The sequence below is a fragment of the Heloderma suspectum genome, chromosome 4, assembly GCF_057233095.1.
Source record: "Heloderma suspectum isolate Gila_16-S chromosome 4, 16-S_ref, whole genome shotgun sequence".
In the NCBI taxonomy this organism is placed as follows: Eukaryota; Metazoa; Chordata; class Lepidosauria; order Squamata; family Helodermatidae; genus Heloderma; species Heloderma suspectum.
This window is the reverse complement of record NC_139461.1, coordinates 241,488,348-241,511,861: the sequence shown is the minus strand read 5'-3', so window position 1 is coordinate 241,511,861 and position 23,514 is coordinate 241,488,348. Positions and strand designations below refer to the sequence as shown.

Genomic DNA, 23,514 nt, shown 5'->3' with positions numbered 1-23,514 from the left:
GAATGCAACAGCACCCTCCCCCCCATGTTCCCCAGCAACTGCTGTACATAGGCATACTGCCTCTGATACTGAAGGTAATATATAGCCATAAGGATTAGTAGCCATTGATGGCCTTATCCTCCATGAGGAAACTAGTTTTGACAAACCACAGGATCTTCAAAGCCAGATGTGAAGGGAGTGTGCAGGCACAAGACTTGTTCTCTGTCTACCCAGCTATGGTTTACAAGACCTTCACTGCCTTTCTGTTGATTTCTGAGCCCAATTCAAGGTGCTGGTACTCGCCTTTAAAGTCTTTAATGGGTAGGGACCCAAATACCAAATGCCTGCCTGTGCTTTAAGATCATCTGCCAAAGCCGCCTTTCAGGTGAGGTGAGATGATCAACAACAACGGAGAAGTTATAGAATTTGCTCCCCAAAGAAGTTTACACCAACACTGCTATCATTTAAGTGCCAGGCAAAAACATTTTTATTTACACAGCCTTTTTAATTGACTTTGTTGATTAAAGAGTTACTGGTCTTTACTACTTTGATCATTTGTATGTGTTGTATTTTTCTTTCATAATTGTACACTACCCTGTATCAGACCAAGACCATTACACCTTAATGGGAACATTGAGTTGAATAACTGTCTGAGTAAGGTTTGTCAGGTACTTTGATCACCAGCATGCTAGTCCTTAATACCATTTTACCTACAGCTCTATTATAGGCATACCCATAATCTGGGTGCATGGTAAACCCACTCATACTACAACTGATTGCCAGTTCAAGATGGGTATCCCCTAAGTTAGTTTTTAAAACAGGCTTCCAAATATTAATCTCAGTCAGCCTTCAGTAAAGTAGAATGGGTATCCATTTTTTTCATATGAATCATCCAGGAATTCACCTCATTATTGTTATTGCATTTAATGTTCACTGAGAGCAGGGCTTCGCTTATGGACAGTGAATGAGAATTAGTATGAATTGCACAGTATTTCTGTGTAAACTAGAGGAAAATCATTTCAATTTGTACATGGTTGCTCCTATGAAACTAATGTAGGAGATAATGGTATATCAAACAAAGAAAAATACACATGGAATATATTTCAGAGTCCTAAAGGCAAAAGTAGTACAAGTAACTTGTACTACTTAGCCATGTAGAATAAACAGTTCCACAAAAGGTCCCAAGAGGTCTGAAGAGAAATGTGACGTTTTCAAAATAAACATACTTGTTTGCAATTGCGATACTTCCTTACAAGATCTGGCTTTTTAGAAGCCTCTGGAGGTCATATGTGTCAATTATTTATGACAGTATTTTGTGAAAAGTAAATGAGAATGGAATTAATACATTAACTGCTTGGTCTTAATATCTGGTGCTCTGTTGTCAGAACGTGTTTGGGCACAAGGCCTCTGCAGCAACACAGCATGACTGGTCCTAATGTTTCACTGCTGACAGAAGCCTATTCTCACTGGTGTAACAGCACGAGGCTGGGCGAGGGGAAACCCTGCCAGCGCATAGTTTGTTGTGGTATTCTAAGGGTGATTTGGCCAGTGCAGGAACCTGAATGTTGCTGCAATTCAATGCTTGCGTCCAGGGGCCATCCCTGGGGTAGCGGAGAGGTGAGGCAATCCAAGTGATTGGTGCAGTTCAATGCCTGTGTCAGGGGGCTCCTCTCAGGGTGGAGGAGCTTAAGGCAGCCTGTTCTGTTATTAATGGATGTTATGGTGGCTGCAGTTAGGTTGTTTATTTTGTTTTCCTTTAAAAGAATCAAAGTGCACATATTGTAAAATATAAAATAAAATGCTGGTATTGTGCAGCCATAAAATTAGTCAAAGGAAGGGGGAGGTTGTGCAGTTCTGACAAAGGAGGGATTGTGTACTGGTTATAATGGGGCAAAGTGTGATATAGTTTATGGATCATACCTCATTCCATCACATTATCCCATTCTATCATTTTAATAGTTTGTATAATTGCCAAGTTAATCCTATGGGTACCTGTAAAGGGCTGCTGCTCCATCAGCTCTTTCACCAGCTGTCATCCTATTTCTAGTCTGCATTCTAAGGCATGTTTTGCCCATGGACCTTGATATTTGATTCTCATATTTTGCGGACTGCTGCTCCACTGCAAAAGGGGCTCTTGTTAATGTACATAGGGATTGCACTTAATTTTTCTACTTTCCCATCTTTGCTTGCCACACCAATAACCACATCTGGCCTGTACCAGGCTTTGTATGTTGCAGTTGCACTGTGCTGAATTATTACACTGGAGCAACATCCCATTTTGTTACTTGCTTAAGTGCTGCTCAAAAACTTGCAATGTTACACTATTGACAAGGGCCTTTGTACCCAAACAGATCCACTTTTTCCCTTGATTCCAGGACCAGCCCTGCCTTTAGGCAGGGTGAGGCAGTCACCTCAAGCAGTAAATTTTGAGTATCATGAAAGGGCAGCAAATTGTTAATCGTTTAATTTGTTGTAAAAAATGTATTGCCAGGGATGGGGAGAGGTGCTTGTGAAATGTTCTGCCTCATGTGCCAAAAGAACTTGGCTGGCCTTGGATACTATGCAGTTTGGCTTGAGAAGGGGTGTGTGTGTGGGGGGGTGCCATTTGCTGCTCTGCCTCAGGCAGCAATATTTCTTGGGCCGGCCCAGCTTGAACCATAAGTACATAGTGACCAGGTTCACACAATCACCACAGCCCACTGTGGCTTATTTTAGCCATGGTGGGTTGCGGTCCATGCCAGCAGACTTTTGCATATTCAAGCTGCGACTGCAAAATGGCTGCCTGTATGTACTGCTAAGCCCCGGGGGTTAATTAACCCACAGTGGCTTAGTGTGATGTGTGAACCAGCCCAGTGAATGAGAGAGTGTGTACCTACCACAACATAGAATAGCCATAATGTGGTTAACACTTACAAAGGTATTTTAAACTGATGATTATCTTGCAATGTTTCTGAAAAATCAATCCATATGTATATTAGTGCTTTAACAACGTAGGTATTTCCCTTTCACAGTGTGGCCTAATGTCAGACAAATGAGAATTGAGAGATGCTAAATCACTTTCCAGCCTGAAAGACTTTGCCCATATTCCTTATGGTTCCCTAACTGGTAGAGAAAATTGTTGGTTTCTTACATCAGTGTTTATTTTATTCTTTAAACACAGTCTGCTTTGTTCACTTGAGGATGCAAAGTTCCTAATTTAGGGGAAGGACAGGACTCCAGAAGAAAAAAAAATTCTGGAAACACTGTAGCTTCTTCAACCAAGTGGAGAACCAGTTACAAAATAATATGAAAAGGAAGAAATATGGAGGTCACATTTTATCACACAAAGTGCTTTAATAAGAAGCATCTTCATTTTTGGCACTGAAAGATGTTGCTTGTGCAGTTCAGACCTTCAGACTAAGGCTGAACTCTCCTTATATACTCTGTGTCCTTGTGTTCTACACAAACTTTTTCATGCTGATGAATATTTACTCTTGGTTGGGGTCAAAATACTGATGTATGTTGTATCATGGGAAAGACGGCCCAGTGTTGGGCATGCCAGTGCTTACAACGTCATACCACTTCTCCTCTTGGAGTCTTTCCGTGCAATTGGGCTGAATGACAGTATTTCATTGTAAATATGCCCTTGAAAGAGAAACAAAAGAAATGAGTGCATTTGTCTTCAAACTATGTAGATCATTCGAAAGGGGAAAAAAATGACTATAACAAAAGCTCAAATTGATGCAAGACCCTATTTTGGGACAGGTTTAAATATCCTGAGGCATGTCCAAACTTTGGAATTATTAAATTCAACTTTCTGCTTCCTTAAGGAGATGAAAAATATTTCATTTACGATTGAAAATATTTGAGAAAGTCTAAGTCATTATTGTACAGTCACTACAAAGAATTCAGAGAAGAGTTACAAAGACGATGAAAGACACACAAACATAAGACTCAAGATGTCAGGCATACTTGGCATACCAAACTCATTGAGGCTGCAATGCAACAAGATGTCTTCCAATTTTCTAATAAATCTGAATAAGTTTATTAACAGATTGAAAAAGGAAAGAAAATGCAGTTGGTGTCAAGAATATAGGGTGAGTCCAGATGGAGGGCACCTAGTGCTATCAATCCAAAGGCATTGTGCAGCTATACGGTCTTTTCCTCCTTAATGGATTTTTTTTCTCTGGTAAGAAAAAGGATGGAAGAAGTGGCTGGAAAACACAGGAGGGTCACAAACAGAAGATTATGTCATCTGGACCCGTGTAAAACTCCATAAATGAGCCAGGGCAAATGCACAACAAAAGCCTTATCTGGACATACCCAGAGAAGATGAAAATAAGGAAGAATGATGAGTGCTTTGGAGAAGGCAAAATTTGAAAATCAGTGGAAGCAGGGAAAATCAGTATCCTGAAACTTGGGAGCCAGTGGTAGCAGAAGGGGTTGCAAAAGAGATATGTGATCTACCATCATGCAACAGTAACTCAGGGCTTAGCTCATACGGACACTCTTATTTCAGGATTGCAGACCCCCATTTCAGCATGCCTATTCCTTGCAGTCCAGACATGTGGGAGTGGTTCATCCACTGGTCCACATAGGTGACAATCATGGGCATGGGACTAACGCAAGTTGGGCAGGTCACAATGGCTGGCTTCCTGCGTTTATTAGGAGAGTGGAGAAAAAGCCTGAGACTCAGTGACTGTCTTTTAAAAACTTCAGTTCACCTGTCAGACTGAATAAATTGTGCCAACTCTAACATACACAGCATCCCACATGCATCTCTTCCAGGAAATTCCATGTAATTGCTCAGTCTGTCAAAAAGAGAATTTTTGCTCAGCTTCTCTTCCTTCTTTCTCTTCCTTCAGCTTCTCCCATGCTCACCTCCTCTTTCTTCTTCCCCCCCCCATTTGATCCTAGGAAGAAGCCAACCAACCAATTCACAGGTATTTGTCTATCTACAGCAGGAGTAAGCAACCTTTTTGGGTTTGGGGGCCACATGATTGGGTTGGGCGGGTGGGGAGTGGGCCCAGGACACACACACATTCTCTCCCTCTCCCCCCTGCCCCCACACACTTTCCACCCATGCTAGCAATCAGAATGGGCATCACTAAGTGGGGAGATGCTTGAACCTCACTCTCCACCCCAGCAAACCAGATGAAAATGGCTATTTCCCCACTGCTATTAGCAGTGAGGAAACAGTGATCTCTGCATCAGGATTGCTAGGAGTGGGGTGAGGTTAAAACCTCTCTACCTACCATCAGCAATCCTAGTCAAGATAGCTGTTTCTCTGCTGCTAATAGCGGGAAAACGGCAATCTGGGCCCCAATGCTGACAGCTGATCAATTGCACATTGGGAAAAGTGGGCAGGGCACCTCAGGGGCATGGGTTGCCCATATATGGTCTACATATCACACTACAGGTGCCAAATTGGTGCATCCAGGTTCATGTAGCCCATACACACACACCTCACACAGGATACTTAAATCTGATGGAGTGCTATGGAAAACTCTTCTCTGTGCTGCTTAAGGCTTAGGTTTTTGTCAGGCCTAGCCCTGGTGCTGCTGTGGGCCCTGTGGTTTTCGAGCCAGAATCTGATTCAGACTTAGAGCAGGATAACTGGGAACCCACAACCCAGTCCAGTTGTGGGAAGCTTGGGGCCAGTGAGCCCAGCTGTCTAGTTTCCCATCTGATTGCAGGCCAAAGGAGGAGGATATTCCCTATCAGCCACAGCTGCAAGAGGTGGCCTTGAAGGAGGCCTCTATTTTACAGCCTGGGAATATAGTAACACAAGTTAAATACATGTAACCTAAACTAACGTAGCCTAGAACTGGTATATCTAACCAAATGTAACTGAATATTTTTGCAGGTTCACAATGCTTCCTAAACTGAAGTAAATATACAAATAAATACATATTTAAATAGAATTGTTTTGTTGCAAGTGGTGATTGTGCAGTGCTGGTGTTTGTTAGCTAAAGAAAATTATAACAAAGAATTTCGAACTGGTTCTAGTTTTGTTCACAATAGTCTATCTCTGTACCTAATGTGGTGCTATTATTAAAAAATGCAGTTGTTTTGTATGCTAGTTCATTGTGAAGAGCCAACTGAAAGGTGGCAGCAAAAAAAACCTGGGAAGTCAGCCACAGAGTGTATCTGGATTGAAAGGTACCTACAATCCCCAAGACACTTCCTGCGCTCCTGGTTGTGTGCGTTATTCATGGGGTGTAGGAGTCAGGTCGTTATGGAAAGATATCAAGCTAAACTTACTTCTCCATTCATTGATTGAAAGCTTTTCACCCTCAATGGAATCGTCGTAAGAATGCTGCGCCTCTGTCTCTTCCTCAGTGTCTCTAAATGGGTCAAAGAATGCATGGGCCAGAGCTTGGGTGGCTGTAAGACGCTTTCCTACATCCAGTTGCAACATTTTGTCAAGCAAGTCCACTGCTGCAAGAAAAGAGGTGAACATCGCTAGTTAAACAAGGCAAGAATGCTTATGGCAAGGATGAACCTAGAAGAGTAATGTAGCTGGAAAACCAAACTGGCTATGTAACTCTGAGGCACTTTCCCATGTCCAGTATCTCAGCTAAGAAACCCAAAATGGTTTTCTTTATTACATTTGAATCCCACCACCAGGAAAGGAGCTCAGCCCAGTATCCTTCAACGAGAATTCCATTCAGTTACTGTACAATCTCAAGCATGCTTAGCTTCAGAGATGAAACTACATTGACCAAGAAAAAAATAATTCTTAAATTTAGAACTTTATCAAGTAGTTTGGGCTCAATACCCCTGTCCCCCCCCACACACACAAAATCCCCCAAAAGAAAAGAATTGCACTTCATCCATAGCCTAGTTGGGGATGAGCAGGGTACTTCTCAGTTCTTTAGTCCACTGTGTTACAAGGTGGATGGCAACTGAAAGTTCTTTGAAGTTTAAAATGCCTTTTTTTCCCCATGTAATCTTATGCATTCCTGCTGGCTGGGGTGATGGAAGCTGTAGTCCAACACATCTGGAGGGCACCAGGTTGGAGAAAGTTGATGGAAACAATGGCTATACCAAATTCAGAAATGTGTTCTGAAAAAGTAGCACTGAAATAAAACCACCTTGGGGTAGTTCCCATAACATTCTTCTCCCTGTGAACAGTTCTAAGCAACTTTAGGTAGGTGCTCAAACAATGTGTGACTCAGCTGATCAAAAATAGCCAGCAATTTCTGAGACTGACAGCTCAAAAAATTGCCACCACAACCACAGGAATTGCTGTTGACTATGGGTGCTTCTAGGTGAGGCTTTTATCCTGCCCTCCTAGCACTGCTTTTGCATTATATTATGTACACAGGATTGTGATGGGCTGTCTATACTACCATTCTTGGCAGTTTTTTTCCCCCTTTATGCATATAGCTACATGCCAACCAGATTGATGGGTGGAGCATGACAGAATGTTGCTAGATGCCCATTCAACCACCCGTTGGCCGCACTCTCCACTGTAGCCCCTCCCCTCTCTCACCATGAACCTCTGTGGACATGCAGGCAGATATTGTTAAACCACTTCTTATTGCAGAGCATGGGCGCAACAATTCCCACAGGTCTGCAGCCATGATACATGTGGCCACATGTGTAGCAGTTGCAGGTATACATCAGAAGTCACAAGGCTAGTCCACTCCCCCTCCCCCAAAGAAAAGTAATGCCTGGCCTTCTGACTGCAAACACCCCCCCCCACCTGAAATATCATCCACAGGAGTAATGATCGTTCCTGTCCCTAGGTGTATAACGGTCACAAGTATAAATCAGGAGATTTAAAGGTAACTTTCCCTATGCCTTGAAGGGGGGTGGGGAGGTCTTGCATAAGTGGAAAAGTCTACACTTCCTCCCCAAAAGTAAAGCAATGCCTACCTGTTGACTGCAACTGCTCCCTGTCACCACAGCCCAAAATATCACCCATGGACTCTTAAGAATTTGGAGCAGCACAAGTGCAGCATGTTTATAGCCACACACAGCCATCTCAGCATAATATTCAAAGGACTCAGTGTTATAGTGGCTGTTCCTTAGCTGGTCCTGTACCTCCCCAAGCTGCCTCCAGGAAACTCCTCTGCCATTACAGCCATCTTGCATGACTCCATCATCAGATATTGCCACAGTGGAAGTAAAATTGAGCCTGCCTCCACCGATGCCAGAAATGCATCAGTGGCAAAGGTACATTGGCGGTGTTCAGATGTGGAGGAAGAGGAGGGCATGGTGTTAGGACACACCTCCAAAAAACAGGAAACCATGAGAAAGTAGCACCACCTCCCAAGAAGGATCAATACCTCTATGGAACTTCTACACCTATGGAACATAGTGGCCCTAGTTTTGGGATGTCTTTAAAAAAGCCAGACTTTTCCTGTTAAGGAAAAAGATGGGGATGAGCACCAGAACGAAGTAGGCTGTTTACAAATTGTTGACAATATTGGGTGGACAACACAGGTGACAAACCATGGTTACTACACAATAAAAGCCCCATGTGGAACCACCCCAAATCTGTGATCTGCTCGTTCATATGCTACGTTTCTCTGAGTGATCACGGAGTTAAATATTCAAAATGTAATGGCAAGGAGTTATTTTATGTTTTAAAATCCTGCTCAGATTTGGTGACTTCAAAATGTATTCAAAAGAGATAAGCTACAGGCAGATAAAGACAGCTAAACTACACTAGACTTGGAAGACAGGAAACCTAGAAATTAACTAATTTGTCACAAGCTTCCTTCTCAGTTTTACTTCTCAGTCCTTTTCAGATGCTGCAAATGTGCCTATTCTCATCAGTGTCCAACATAAAGCTATACAGAAAATGACAGATATTCCATCTCCATAGAAGGGACTTTTATTTTTTAAATGTTTATGCCAGCCTTATTAAAGGTTGAGGTATTACACTCAGGTTGTAGGACTCTTGTGATGGGGTGTTGTGGGGTGGGGGAATGTGTTTAATAAATAAGTGAAGCACACGAGGCAACTTACCCAGAGGACTGGCTTTGGGGAAAAGTAGAGACAAATCCATTTTGGGAATCTTGGGGAGCGTCTGTATGTAGCTTTTAGCCTAGAAGAGACAAGACTTTCATACAGGCATACAAATACTCTGCAGCTGGAAAATGTAGGGGTGAATATTAAACAGTGTATACACTGTTGAGCAACCAAAGTCTCACACATGCAACCAACATTTTACTTCCCCAGTGGTATATTTCCCATATCCTTTGATGTATGTCTAAAATAGGACACAGTAATAACTTCACCAGGTGGCTTCTATCTTGCTGTTTATTCCTGCTGTTAATTTTATATCAGGGTGGGCAACCTGAGGCCCTCAGCTTAATTTCATGCAGGTGGGGGGAGCCCAGAGGGAGAGAAGGAGAGCAAAAAACACAGTTCAGACCTCTGACAAGAATACTTTCTTCTTCTCCCAGCAGTCTGCTGGGCAAGGAGGAAGAGAGAGTGTGAGAGAGAAGTGGGTGACAGAGAAAAGGGGTGGCTCTACTTACTTTCAGCTCTGGTTCTATGCACCACTGGCTTCAGCCCCATGCAGCCCCTGACATGTTACCCCTGAGGTAACGCAGCCCATGAAAGAAAAAAAAGGTTCCCCATCTCTGCGTGATATGATTGTTTCCTTGTTGTATACATGCCTGTTTATGCCTCTCTTCCCCAAGCAAATAATCTTAAACCCACTTCTAGGGACATAATGGGCCGGTTTAGACAATCACTGCACCCCACTGTGGCTTATGTAAGCCATGGTGGTTTGCAGTGAATGCCAGTGGCCATTCTGAATATTCAACCACCAGCAGGGGTTGCCATGGTTTTCTGTGTCATCTGAACCTGGGCTGCAGGGGTTGTGTGAAGATTAAACAACCCTCAAATAACCCTACAACAAACCATGAGTTATTTGAGAGTGGTTTAACCCTCAAACAACCCCTGCTGCCAGTGTTCAGATGACACAACAAGCCAAGGCAACCCCCTATTGGGGTCTGAATATTCAAAATGGCTGCCAGCACATGCCACAACCCACCATGGCTTACTCGCGGTGATCATGCGAACCATGTCATTGGGACTTAGTTCTGAGTAAACATGTATAGGGTTGTGCTGTTAGTTAAATATAAATACAGAAGTGTGATGTATCCAAAGCCACATAGTACAGATGCTTTCAGATGAGGCTTTTATTGCGCAATTGCCCTGCCTCCTTCACAGAATTGGGGGGGGGGGGTCCAAATGATCTTATCTTGCATTTGTAGCCCTCCTGTGTTTTCCCACCAGCTATTCCATATTTTTCATTACCACAAAACAATTGGTTCAGGAAGGAAAGATGGAACAACTGCCCAGTGCCTTCTGACTGGTAGCGCCAGGTGCCCTCCACATGGAAGCACCCCAAATCACTGAGCCAAGGAGCCTCCAGTTCCCAACCTTTGTTTCAATACTTACATTTCGCTGCAGCTTTAAAAAGTTATACTTCATTTGTCTGTACAGAGATCGTCTGATACCATCTCTGCATGCATGATTAGCCAAAGCATGTCCCAACCGCACCTTAATCTTTGCACAATACTCCTGTGAAGTCCTTTTTCAAGTCTGTCCACATGGGGGAGCATCTTCCTGTGTCGGCAGCCAGGGAGACTGTACTGCTGAGCTGTGCAGCAGCCTAACCATACACAGCCTCCTTCCCTTCCCTCCCTGCCTATGTCTGCCCTGGTGGAGGAAGGGGAACTAGCAGGTCATGGGAATTCCACTCCCCACCCTCTTCCCCCAGCTACTACAACCCAGTGAAGGCTGGTGGCCCCAATGTCATGGGGCAGTGAATCCACGCTGGGTATCAGCCAGAACCAGTCAGAACACTAAAGGAGCTATCCAAGGCGCTTCAGCTATCCAAGGCACTTAGAGTTCTGATTGAAGCCCAGAGCAGATTCACTGCCCCACTGACATCAGAGCCACCAGCCTCCACTGCTATAACCCAATATCGCACTGAAGTTTATGGCAGAACTTTTATCAATTTTGATAGGGGAGAACTGCACCCAACAGTCCTTAACAACACTATGTTGCAAGTGTAAACTCATATGAATCGGAATTACTAGTGACTGCTATTAAATCAGGTGGATTAAAAACAATATTTACACATCCACGCGCGCACACGCACACACACACACACACACACACACAATGTCACTATATTTCTTGCATCTGCTGGCCAGTGTGGTGTAGTGGTTATACATTGCTGAGTGTTGGACTAGGACTAGGGAGACCCAGATTCAAATCACCACTCAGCCATGAAGCTCACTGGGTAATCTTGGGTCAGTCACTATCTCCCAGCCTAACATGACAGAGCTGTTGTGACGATTTAAAAAAGTGGGATGTATGCCACCTTGAGCTCCTTAGAGCAGAGGTGGGCAGAAAGTAGGTCTCCAGGGGCAGTATCCAACAGTGACATTCCACAAACTCAAACAGCACTAATGGAGCTCTGCTGAATCCGTTGCACAAGCGATTGCCCATTATGCTTGCGCAACCAGTTGTGGAAGCAGTTGTGCAACCGGTTGCATAATGTGTTGCACAACAGGTTCAAGCAGTTGCGTAACCAGTTGCACAATGGCAATGCACAATGGTTACACAACACACTGCACAACAGTTATGCAAAACGGCTTGAGCAAACACAACTTTAGTCTTGGGCATAGTTCAAAAACTAGTTACTGCTAGCACAGTACTAATGTGCTAATGGAATGACAACGTTGGATACTGCCCCAGATGTTTGGGACTTCACCTCCAAGTATTCCTGACATTGGTCATGCTGGGCGTTGAAGTCCAAAGCATCTGGAGATCTACCTTCTGCCCACTACTGCCTTAGATGAATGGTGGGATATAAATGACCCCCCCCCCAAAAAAAGGTTGATGTAATTTATTAGAAATTGGGGGAAATGTTGAATTTTTGTAAAAGAATGTAAAGTTTTTTAAAAAATCACATCCATTTATCTTGCATTGCATTTTTCTTACCGCTTTGTCTTCCAACTTCTGTACAAACTCCTCTCCAGGGCTTCCGGTCACTTTCAAGATCTGAGTCAACTGATCTAGATCTGATAAGCTGAGTTAAAGGTTATTAACATAGGGCCAAACTTTGGAACCAGTGAATTGGACAACCTAGGTGACTAAAATCTGCACCACTTATATTTGTTTATTTGTTTACTTATCTATTTACTTATATTTTTATCCTGCCCTTCCTCTGAGGAGGAGAGTTCACCTCCCCATCCCCCTTGCTAGGCTGAGAGATTGTGAGTCTTTTCTGTTTATTGCTTCTTAGTGATAATAGCGGCTGCAATCAACAACGGTTTCCTTTAGTCATATGAAATAGAGTTTCAAAGTATCAGTTTATATGAGAATTGTCTAACAGCCCAATCCTATTCCCCAGATCTGCTGGCTGGAGCAGGTTAGCATGGGGCAGGGGTGCCCCTCTGCTGGTGGGGCAGGGAATCCAACCTGGAAACCCTGGTTACACCCATGGAAAGCTCCATGAGCGTAGATCTACCACCACTGGTAGGCCCCAAAACATCGTATTCTGGGACAGGGGCTGGATCCAAAGCCCTTCCGTCCTCGCAACAGGCCCCAGGATCGGGCCCCTCAGCTACACTAGCCTAGAGCTGTGCTAGCTAATTTTTCTACCAGGCTAAAAAAGCAGGTGAAGCAGGCCCCCACCTCCTGCTCTGGCCAGTGTGAGCTAACAGGGCTTTGGAAAAGGCAGACAATCCACTACCTCATCCCCCACCCCACCCTTAGGATTGCCCTGCCCTTTACATTTTTATTTTGCATCATTATGCATTGTTATATTATCTTTCATGCAATGCCTGTTTTGTTTTGGGTGTAGAGCAGGAGTGTAGAGCCTCCAACACAAGGACCAAATCTGGCCCTTCCGAGGTCCGAATCTGGCCCTCTGGGGCTCCCCAGATTGCCACGCCCATTCCCTGGCCACACCCCCTTTCCTCTGACCACCAACTATTTGGTGGTTTCCCAGCTTTTGAACAGTTTATTTCCCCTTTCTAAAAGGTAGAAATGCCTCTGCTACAGCTTAGTTACTGGCAGGTAGAGCTTTCAGCTAAAATTTGCTGGCATTTTTGGCCCTGCCACTTCTGCCTTTGGTGCCATCCCTTTTGTGCTGCCCCATTTACCTTTGTTCCTGCCCACCACTGGAATGCAGCCCCTGAGAGCGGCTCCAAAATGGAATTCAGGCCTTGGGCTGAAAGGGGTTCAGCACCCCGCTGTAGAGTCTACATGAGAAACAGGGTTGAAATCTTCATGATCCACCCTGCAATCAATCAGAATCCCCGAAAATATTCTGCCTGCAGGTAACTGTGGAGTCATGAAATGCAGCTTTCTGTTATAACGTGAAATAGAGAGCTGTTCTTCCTTGCCAGACTGTTTTTATATATATATTTTAACTGATGTTCTCCAACAAAAAACTAAATGCTGACTTTAGTATGCCTAAGAGACCATCCATGAAGTATGTCCAGCATCAAATGGCCAGGGGGCCGGGGGAGAGAAGTAGCAATGGTGTGACAAAATAGCAGTTTAGTATTAGTTAAAATGGGGGCAAGCATGACAAGAAGTTAAAAAAAAGAGAGAGGTGAAAGTGGTGACATATTTATAGGCAGTTCCTAAGGGTTTGGGGGTACATGGAAGAGCTATGTATACCTCCTCCCACAAGTATTTCCACCCTCCACATTATCTTTTTAGTCAAAACACCAAGAGCATCTGCCTCAAACACTCCCTTAACTAATAACTTTTTGGCCTAGAGGTAGCCCTTTGAAAAGGATACAGTCTTTACCCTTAAACATAGTCTTCCCAGTCAACATTTCTGCCATGATACAGCCAACAGACCAGATGTCCACTGATTGGGAGGAAAAAATGAGAGATACATGAGAAGGAACATAAGGACAGGGTTTGGAAGCCAACAAACAGAAAACACCCAGCTTGTTTTGCACACCTGTAACAAGTCTGCATGTTAGAGAGTTATTTTGTTATCTTAGAATGTTATACTATTCTCATTTTATTATTTTGCAAGTCACCTTGAATGGAGAGGGAGGCGGTAGACTAAAAAGGCTTTAAATAAATCCTCGCATGAAGGTTTTCCATACCCTTGTACACCAGCCTTCCCCAACTTGGTGCCCTCCAGATGGTTTGAACTACATCTCCCATCATCACAAGCCACTGACCATGCTGGCTGGGGCTGATGGGGGTTGTAGTGCAGCAATATCTGGAGGACACCAGGTTGGGGAAGGTTGGCTTACACTCATTGGCTTACTGAATATTTTGACGTCGTCTCTTTTAAAGGAGATGATGGTATGGGATGAATGTGTCAAATAATGACTAATCCTTTTTTAATGCAGCACAACCTTCTTACAACAGTGAAAGGAGCGGCTGCAGCAGAAACACATGCTTCCCCATGCCACAACACATGAGTCATGCTAGGGAACTAAGCACACTTGTGGCTCCACTGGGAGTGCAATACATACACCTCTACACCACCAGCAGAGGGATGGAAGAGAAGAAGCACACATAAATATTGTGGGAGATGGCAGTAGAGCTCAGAATAGGAAGTGTGCCCCATCCAGAGCAGCTGCCTGTGGGCTACACAGGCAGAGGAAGTTGGCTGCAATCCAATGCTCATTTACATGGGAGTAAGCACCACTGAACAGAGCGGGACTTACTTCAGAGTAAATGTGTACAAGGATGGACTATCACAGGCCCAATCTGGTGCCCTCCAGATAAGTTGGACTATAACTCCCAGAATCCCCCAGTCAGCTGGGAGTTGTGTCCAACACATCTGGAGGAACCCAGGTTGTAGAAGTCTGCACTGTCAGATTCTTCCCTATTTTAAACCGGTGTCTGTTTGAACTAGAGGCAGTGCAAGGCAATTATATTGTATGTATTTAACAGGAAGTATAATTACTGTAGAAAGATAAGCCATATAGAAACACTGATTTGTGGCCAATAATCCACATCCTGATGGGAAGAGTTCCCCAGACAGCGAAACCAGGAAATTATGTCACACACCAGTCTGGTTGTAATGCATCCAGTTCAGTATCACTTCAGGTGCTCTGTACCAACGAGTCACCACATAGCCTGTCATCTCAGTGTCTGCATGCCTTGCCAAGCCAAAGTCCAAAATCTACAGCATGAAAGAGGTGACGAGAAATAAGGAGGGATCCACAGAACAGCTCCAGCACCCTGCAAAAAGGGAAGATCTATTCTTTTCACAGGAGTATTCTGCATCACCAGAACTCTCTGTAACATCACCTAAATACAGCCGACACTAGAAGTGACAAAATGTTGTTGATAAGAAATCGCTTCTCTATAAAATAACACATCGATGACTTAGGGAGCAATCCTATGGCCACTAGTCAGCGGCTAGACAGCCATAGGATATGTCAGTTTCCAGGAACTGACCTCGGAGCCCAAGCTTCAAGGTCGGTCCCCTGAGAACCGACCTTCCCACCCGCCCGTGCTGCCTCGCACGCAGCTCCAAACGGCCCCACACGCCGTGCTCGGAAGAGGAGCATGGAGTAACGTAAACAGGGAGTTCCGGAGGTCGTTCCGGGGCGGGGAAGGTGGAAATGCCAATATGACACATCCTATGTGTCGTCCATCCGCCGCTTCCCCCACTCCGCCTTCCCACAGCTAGCCACAAATGCAGGGCGGCAGAAGCACAGAGGGGACGATCCCCTCCACACTCTTCCTGCCCTGCATTGGATAGGCAGTCGCCTCCAAGTTCAGAGGCGGCCGCCTATCTAGATAGGATTGCGCCCTAGAAGTGTTTGTGAACTATCTTTTAAAACTGATGCAGTGAAACCACAACTAAGATTTTTTTTACAGAAACAGTGTCCATCCCCTTTCATTCTATCAGTGCAACAGCAGTCGTGTTTAGTCAAGGCTTGAAGCTTGGTATTCCAACAGCCATGTTCCAAATGGTTTTCAAAGATAGCTGATATGAATCAAGGGTAGAAACTGTGGCTGATCCTTGTTACCAACCATTCATTTTATGCCTTTATGAATCACATCCTCTGCCTAAAGGGCACCTGGGGTGATATACTGTAAAATTGCCATTTAAAAACATATCATAAAACAATAAACACAGGAGCACAACCATCAATAAAACAAATCCAATAACTACAACTACAATTAATGTTAGCGAGCGAGATAAAACAACATCAAGCAGCTTTTAAAGCTCGACAGAACAAAACAGTCTTTATTGCCTATCAAAAACATAGTAATGAGCAATTACCACCTCCCTCAGGAGGGAGTTCTATAATTGGAGTGCTGCTACCAAGAACGCCCTACCCAAGTACCCACCAATCTAGCCTTTCCTGGTGGTGGGACATATAACAGGGCCTCCAACGATGATCATAAATTATGGGCAGGTTCATATGGGACAAGGTGGTCCTTTGTGGCTTTCTCCCAGTGAACATAGTATAACATTAGAGAATAATTTAGGATGCCATAGTATGACTCTGAAACCGAGACTGGGGTAGAAACTGCATTGGTGTTTCTTTGTATTTGTGCTCTGAAACTCTGCTTCAAATTCAGTAACATACATAACCAAATGTTCGTGGCTGGGCATATGATTAGGCAGCAATTCTATGTACCCTTTGCAGTGAATCCATTGGGTTGGAACCAGGCTTAATCATACTTAGAGGAGATCCATTGAAATCCATGGATCTATTTTAGTTGCTTATGACTAAAATAAGTCTGATTTCAATGGGTCTACCCAAAGTCTGACACAGTCTGGATCCAGCCCACTGAAATTAATAAGACTTCTTTCTAAGAAAACACAGATAGGATTCGGCTGCAACTTTGCTGATTCAAAAGGACACAGACTAGCAATGCAATATGTTATTACATGTTTCTTACTAATAAAAACATTTCTACCTTCAGTTCACAGTCTTCATTCACTGCCAAATTGCCAGGCTTCAGATCCTGTAATTCACAAAAGTAGAAAGAACAGGAAATAAATAAGTCTACAACTCAACCATTGCTATCATAATTTCATCTCAATTTGGCTATCTGTATTCTAAACTTAGTCTGCAATCCTATGCCCACTTACCTGAAACCAGTGGGTCTTACTTCAGGAGGCACCATGATGGAGAGACAGATGAAGATTTGTGATGTAAAAAAATGTTTATGTAAACTGTGAAAATATTAACCATTTAAGGGGCAATCCTACTGGTGGTAGAAGGTTGGCTTAAGGGCCCGAGGATGTGCCTTCACTGATGGAGAAGGAGGCCCACCACTGGGGCAACATCCATGATGCCAGAATCTGATGAGCCAGTGTGGTGTAGTGGTTAGAGTGTTGGACTAGGACTAGGGAAACCTGGGTTCAAATCCCCACTCAGCCATGAAGTGCACTGGGTGACTTTGGGCCAGTCTCTGACTCTCTGCCTAACCTACCTCACAGGGTTGTTGTGAGGGTAAAAGGAGAGGAGGAGAATCATGTACACTGTCTTGGGCTCCTTGGAGGAAAGGCGGGATATAAATGAAACAAATAAATACATGCCCAGAGCTCCATTGGCATAGAACCTCAGGCTCAGGGGCCAAGTTCAGCCTTCCTGGGGTTCCAAACCTGTCCTCTGGGGTTCCCCAGATGGCCACCCCCGTGACCCTCTTTCCCCTGACCACTGATGGATGGTTTCCTGACAATGGTCCTGTTTTTTCCTCACTCTGCAAGGTTGAGATGCCTCTCCTAAGGGTTAACTACTGTCAGTCAGTACTTCAAGCTAAAATATGCTTGTATTGGAGGGGAAATGGGCCCTATCCCTTTTGCCTCTGTCCCCGCCCACCACTGGAATGCAGCCACTTCTCTGAAATAAAATTCAGCTCTCAGGCTGAAAGCAGTTCAACACCTCTGACAAAATGTTCTGCTGGCAGGGCTTTGCTGGTGGTGTGGGGGAAACACAAGTGCTGGGGGCATTTTGGGGGCAGGCATGGGTCTGCCAAAGCCTTGCATTCCTCCAAGAGATCCTGGAAAGGGCCCACTGCAATGCCCTCCAATTGCAGTCAGCGAGAGGGGGAAAGAAAAAAGCCCCCCACCCCCCTGACATACACACCTCCCACCCTGGCCACTACAAAATGGTAGCACACAGGATGTAGTGACTGGTTTGCCACAGAACCTCCCCCTGCTCCCCTTGTAAGATAGGTAAAAGGTAAAGGTGTCCCCAACCAGTCGTGTCTGACTCTAGGGTGCGGTGCTCATCCCCGTTTCTAAGCCGAAGAGCCAGCGCTGTCCGAAGACGCTTCCGTGGTCATGTGGCCGGCATGACTGAACACCGAGGTGCACGGAACGCTGTTACCTTTCCCGCCGAGGCGGTACCTATTTATCTACTTGCAATTTCTTGCTTTCGAACTGCTAGGTTGGCAGAAGCTGGGACTGAAGACGGGAGCTCGCTCCGTCACGCAGCACTCGGGTCTCGAACTGCTGACCTGCCGACCTTCCAGTCTGTAGTTCAGCGTCTTAACCACTAAGCCACCACGGCCCCTTATAAGATAGGATTGCACAGTTAATACCCAAACTTATCTGTCACCCTTTTTCAGGGGCCACAAACCTGTCCCTCCACTCTTTCTTATGTCCGCAGGCAATGCAGATAAGGGCTCCCCAAATTTAGCATACAGGTGTATTCTGGTGGTTTGGAAAATTTCTGTTCTGTAGACACAGCTAGACAGGTATTTTACCCTATTGAAAGGGACAGAATGGTCTTTCTCTCTTTTTAGACCGGCTTTTTAAAAACTGTTTTCTCTCCATTGTTGAATGTTCCCTTTATAGCATCTTTCAGGGTTGAAAACTGGCCTCAGGTGTGCAAGAGACCCTCTGCAGTGATTTCTCCTCCAAGGTGACATGTTTTCCTCAGGCAGTTTCAAAATGATTGTTCAACTGCCTCAGAGACAAGCCAGGCAGCCTCACAGCTTTGAATCCTGGGCTTAACTCTTGGAACAGATGAGGTACAACCATGCACTTGAGTAGGGGCAGAGTGCTTTTCTCAGGGCCAGCCCTGTTATGCCACAAGGTGAAGTGACATGCTTCGGGTAGCACCATAAACAGGGTGAGGCAGGAATTGCCACGGAATGGTGCAGCTTGACTCTTAAAAGTGATGGCCCAAGGAGGCGGTGGGATCCCATTCAGTCCCCATTTCACGCAGTAAAAGGTCTTGGGGTGGCACTAGCATTTCCCTCCCCTCTGAGGGCAGAACTACATGTTATCTTGGCAAACACATGCAAAGGAAGCGACTTAACACGTCCTGTGCTTTCTAATTGTTGGGCAAGGAAAGGATTAAGCAATCCCCACCCCACCCTGCCAACTCTTCTTGCAAATGCTTTCCACCAGTCTCTGCATTAATGCTGCAAGGGAAACACAGGATTTCCCTTGTAATGTGTCATTCTGTCCTTAGCTACTGCAGGGGTTAGTCTCCCTAACTCCTGATGTTTGGGGACACTCTTTCGTTACGAAGGCTTAGTAACTGTTGTTTGACTACAGCTCCCATCAGCCCCAGCCAGCATGGCCAATGCTTGGGGTTGATGGGAGTTGTAGTCAAAACCATCTGGTGGGTGCCAGGTTGTCTACCCTGCTAGAGAGTGTCCCCAAACATCAGGGGTTAGGGAAAACGGCTTCCCAAACAGAAGGTGGCATTTCCAGAGCGACTTGAACCTCAGCATCCGTATTTCTGGAAATTAAGCACTGTCTGAATCTTGGCAACAACAGGGCAATCCAGTGCCAACCCTTCTTGGATCATACAGCTACCATCTGCACTGGCAAGTGGGGGCAGAATGGAGTCCGTCCAATGGCAGCCAGGCTGAATCATGGTATTGGATATGGGTGTATGCAGCGTGTTGCTGGAGCTGAAAGTCGGTAGCACCAGCAGCAACTGCCCTTTCCACACAGCAAAGGGGCTCCTGGGGCTTTTAACCCACACCTTTACCAAGGCTTCTGTTTCAGGATTCTTTGCAGGATTAAGATCAGCTCCTTTACATGTGTCTTTTTCTTGGGACTTTCTTTCTCTGCCTTTCTATATGTTTCATTACACAACCACTACATGGTGGTGTGATATAGCAGAATTGCACAATTATATGAGAGTCTCATTCCACCATTTCTAGATAATACCACATTTTCCTCGATCTAATAAAAGCTGGGGAAATGGTTGCAAAGAGTGGGACAGCCCCTAGAGGAGGATGACGTCATGTAAAGGACATGAGTGCATAATAAAAGCCTTATGTAGAAAGGCTCCTAGGAATAAGAAAGGGTTTCCTTGGCAGGAAGATACAGGCAGACAGAGAATCAATAGATATCATTGAGTAGGCTTTAGCTGAGGGACTAGCTGGTATATTTAACAAGGAAGTTTACTAAAAGGGAATTGGACAAGTTCGAGGACAGAACAGATAGCATGTTCAGGAGCATGCACTAGTGAAGACTTCCCCCACTTGGCATCCTCCAGACGTGTGGGACTACAACTCCCATCATCCTCATTCAACATGCTGGCTGTGGGGGTCATAGTGCAACACATTTGGAAGGCACTAGGCTCAGGGAGGAAGCACTAGTGGATTGTGTGCATCTAGATGAGAAATAAAATTAAGGACACATGCTGGGACGTTTTTCTGTCGAAACAAGCATAGGATTGCATCCTAAACAGAATAAAGTTGCACTTACCCTGTGAATGATTCCAGCAGAATGAATATACTGCAAGAAAAAAGGAAAACCTCGTTTTGATTGTTTGTGCACACAGCAGTCAATAATCGGTTAGGCTGTTTCTATGGGGTACCTTGCTATTGCCTTACAACTAGTAGGCGGATTAAATGGCCCACAGTAGCTCTGAGAAAGCTGAAGTACTTTATGTAGTTTCTACTGAACAGAAAAAGTGAGCTGAGCAACTGAGCAGAGAGATGCTGGACTTCCTGAAGACTTCCTGTAACTCTTCCTTAGGAGAGTTACAAAATGACAACAAACTACCTCCGTCCTAAAACACACACACACACACACACACACACACACACTTCAGTTGCTAAGCTATTGGCTAAAGCGATCTTCTGCAGAGTGTACCCCCCAGAATTTTAGACTTCAACTCTCAGCATGGCCAATTGTCAGGTATGCTGGGAGTTGTAGTCCAAACCATCAGAGGGTACCAGGCTGGGAGAGGCTGAGCTAAAGGAACATGGGAAGTCTGAAAGATAATGGGCAAACATAGACTATCTATATCTATATAAAGATAGGAACTTGCAAGCAATTCTCTTCATTCTTTCCGAATCTACCAAAACATTCTACCACAACAGAGAGACTACGGAAAATTCAGCAGTTCATTCAGCACATCTGGCAGGATCAAATTCCTGCTATGAGTTTTTCCAAAGCCACTTATCTTCAGGGCCAGCATCAAGGGTAGGGAGATTTGCTTTGTACACGGGAAGACGGCTGGTGTCATGGGGGAAGGCATGAGCGGGCACCTGCCAAGGGCCCACACCCCAGCAGGGGCTCATTGACAGCCCCCTGGACTTGCTCCTCCTCCGAACCATCACAACCTGCTTGTCTGTCTGCCTCTTGCTCAGGCCCAGACAACATTTGTTGGTGAGGAGGAGGAGCAGTAGATGCCACTACCTACTTGTTCACAGGCACTCTGCCTGTCAAGCAAGCAAGCAGTAACAATGATGAGAAAGAGGAGAAGAAGGAGCAATATCACCTAGTGACAGTGGTGTTGAGAAGGCAGACTCACTGACAGAGGGGGCCCATTGTGGGTGTCTTGCTCATGGGCACTCAAAACCTGGAGCCAGAACTGCTTACCTTCAACCCTTTCAACACCTGGTAGATTAGGTACTGGATCTTTTCCGCACTGAACTGATGGCCCATGATCTTTTGTAAATCTGTTCGCATGTATGGCATCACAAGGTAGCTAAAAGGCAATAAGACAATTTCCTGAGTCTTGGAGAAAGATGTAGCGAGCTATATAGCCTTGTTCTCACTGGAGAGATAATAGCTCAGCCCAGTGGAGGCTGGTGGGTCCGATGTCAATGGGGTGGTGAATCCACTTTGGGTTTCAGTCAGAACCAGTGAGAACTCTAAAGGAGCTATCCAAGGCCACTGACATCAGAACCACCAGCCTCCACCGGTTCAGCCTTTCCCTACCTAGGGTACTCCAGATGTTGGACTTCATCTCCCACCTAGCACATCTGGAGGGCGCCAGGTTGGGGAAGGCTTTAATAGCTGATTAAGCAAGACTAGGACTGTCACTGAGAACAACAATGCATGGTTGTCTATTTCAGGATCAGAAACTGAGACATTAGATGAGGAAGACAGAACTACCATGAGGTCTACAAAAGACTGTTCACTATCATCTAACTTTAAAATGCCCTTGCTCCTCCTGGGTTTATCCTTTGCAAGACACCAAGCCAGTAAGGCATTTTCAGTTCTTCCCATGGCCTCTTTTAAAACTGTTAATTGACAGTAGGGATTATATACAAGTAGAGCTGGTGTTCATCTTTTAAGAACAATTCTGCCATACTCAAGCATTTCTGTGTCCCAGCAACTTCAATGGAAGAGAATTAAGCACACACTTAATGCACCCACTGAAAGCAGCATAACTTGTAAGTGATTAACTTTGGCTGGCTGGCTTGTGATTAAAGTGTTTGTGTATTGAACACTTTGTGGTTGCTGGGTGTGTGTTTTTATGCGTTGTTTCAGCTTCTAGAATATATCCTGATAGTGATAGGGAAGCATAGTCTCTAAACCGAGAAATAGTGTTTAAACTGCAGTCCAAAACAAAATCAACTGAAGTTCTCAAATTTAAAATCCTTATGCCCCATTGTCTTAAACAGTTCTAAAATCAATAAATGCATTATTCATATAATTGGCTTGGGAATCCGGCTGTTGGCTTTTATGGCCCATTTAATCTATATATGTCTTCTGTGTTTCAACGGCTAGTCATGATGTTTACTGTTCTGCACAAGGAACTACCAAATAGGGCAGCTGTCAACTGGAAACTGAGACACAATTGATTTGTACTGACTTCGTATACTGGGTTTAAGACCAGGGCTGTGTATACTGTGTGCAGTAATAACAAGAATAATGAATAAAATGCTGTGTCCAGAAAAGTTGAACTCTGCAGCCTGTATAAACTATGCAAATGAAGCAAATCAGTACATATTTGCTTCTTTTGCAACATGTCTTTTCAGCACCATGTGAAAACCATTTTTTTTATCATTGCCCAGGTGTCTTAGATCTCTGAAGGTTAGATCTTGATCTTTTGATTCTGGTTTATGCTGAGGTCGTCTTAGTGCTGCTGTTCTTTGATTTTGACTTTATTTTTATGTTTTAATTGTTGTGAGCTGCTTAGAAAGTCCTTGGACAACAAAGTGGGGCACAAGACTGTATAATTAATTAATGTTGTTTGTTGCTCCAGAGGGCAGGACTAGAACCAAGGGGTGCAAATTGCAGGGAAGCAGATTCTGGCGAAACATTAGGAGAAGCTTCATAATGGAAAGAGTTGTTTGACAGTGGACAGTTGAGAAGTGGTGGGTTCTCCTTCCCTGGTGGTATTTAAGCAAAGCTGG

The 23,514-nt window shown here is 44.6% G+C and overlaps 1 protein-coding gene across 1 annotated transcript in view; it reads right to left on the bottom strand.

The window, feature by feature from the left end:
• Nucleotides 1–372: 372 nt before the first annotated feature.
• The window catches only part of MAPK13 (mitogen-activated protein kinase 13), a 37,326-nt gene continuing 14,184 nt past the window's right edge, over nucleotides 373–23,514 (bottom strand). Inside the window, exons 4-12 of the mRNA XM_084852939.1 lie at nucleotides 21,749–21,857; nucleotides 20,627–20,656; nucleotides 16,864–16,911; nucleotides 14,992–15,106; nucleotides 13,754–13,825; nucleotides 11,941–12,020; nucleotides 8,941–9,019; nucleotides 6,223–6,399; nucleotides 373–3,603 (exon numbers count right to left, since the gene is read on the bottom strand). Of these exons, the coding sequence (XP_084709065.1) occupies nucleotides 3,524–3,603; nucleotides 6,223–6,399; nucleotides 8,941–9,019; nucleotides 11,941–12,020; nucleotides 13,754–13,825; nucleotides 14,992–15,106; nucleotides 16,864–16,911; nucleotides 20,627–20,656; nucleotides 21,749–21,857 (790 nt within the window). The 3' untranslated portion in view covers nucleotides 373–3,523. The remainder of the gene's footprint in view (nucleotides 3,604–6,222; nucleotides 6,400–8,940; nucleotides 9,020–11,940; nucleotides 12,021–13,753; nucleotides 13,826–14,991; nucleotides 15,107–16,863; nucleotides 16,912–20,626; nucleotides 20,657–21,748; nucleotides 21,858–23,514) is intronic.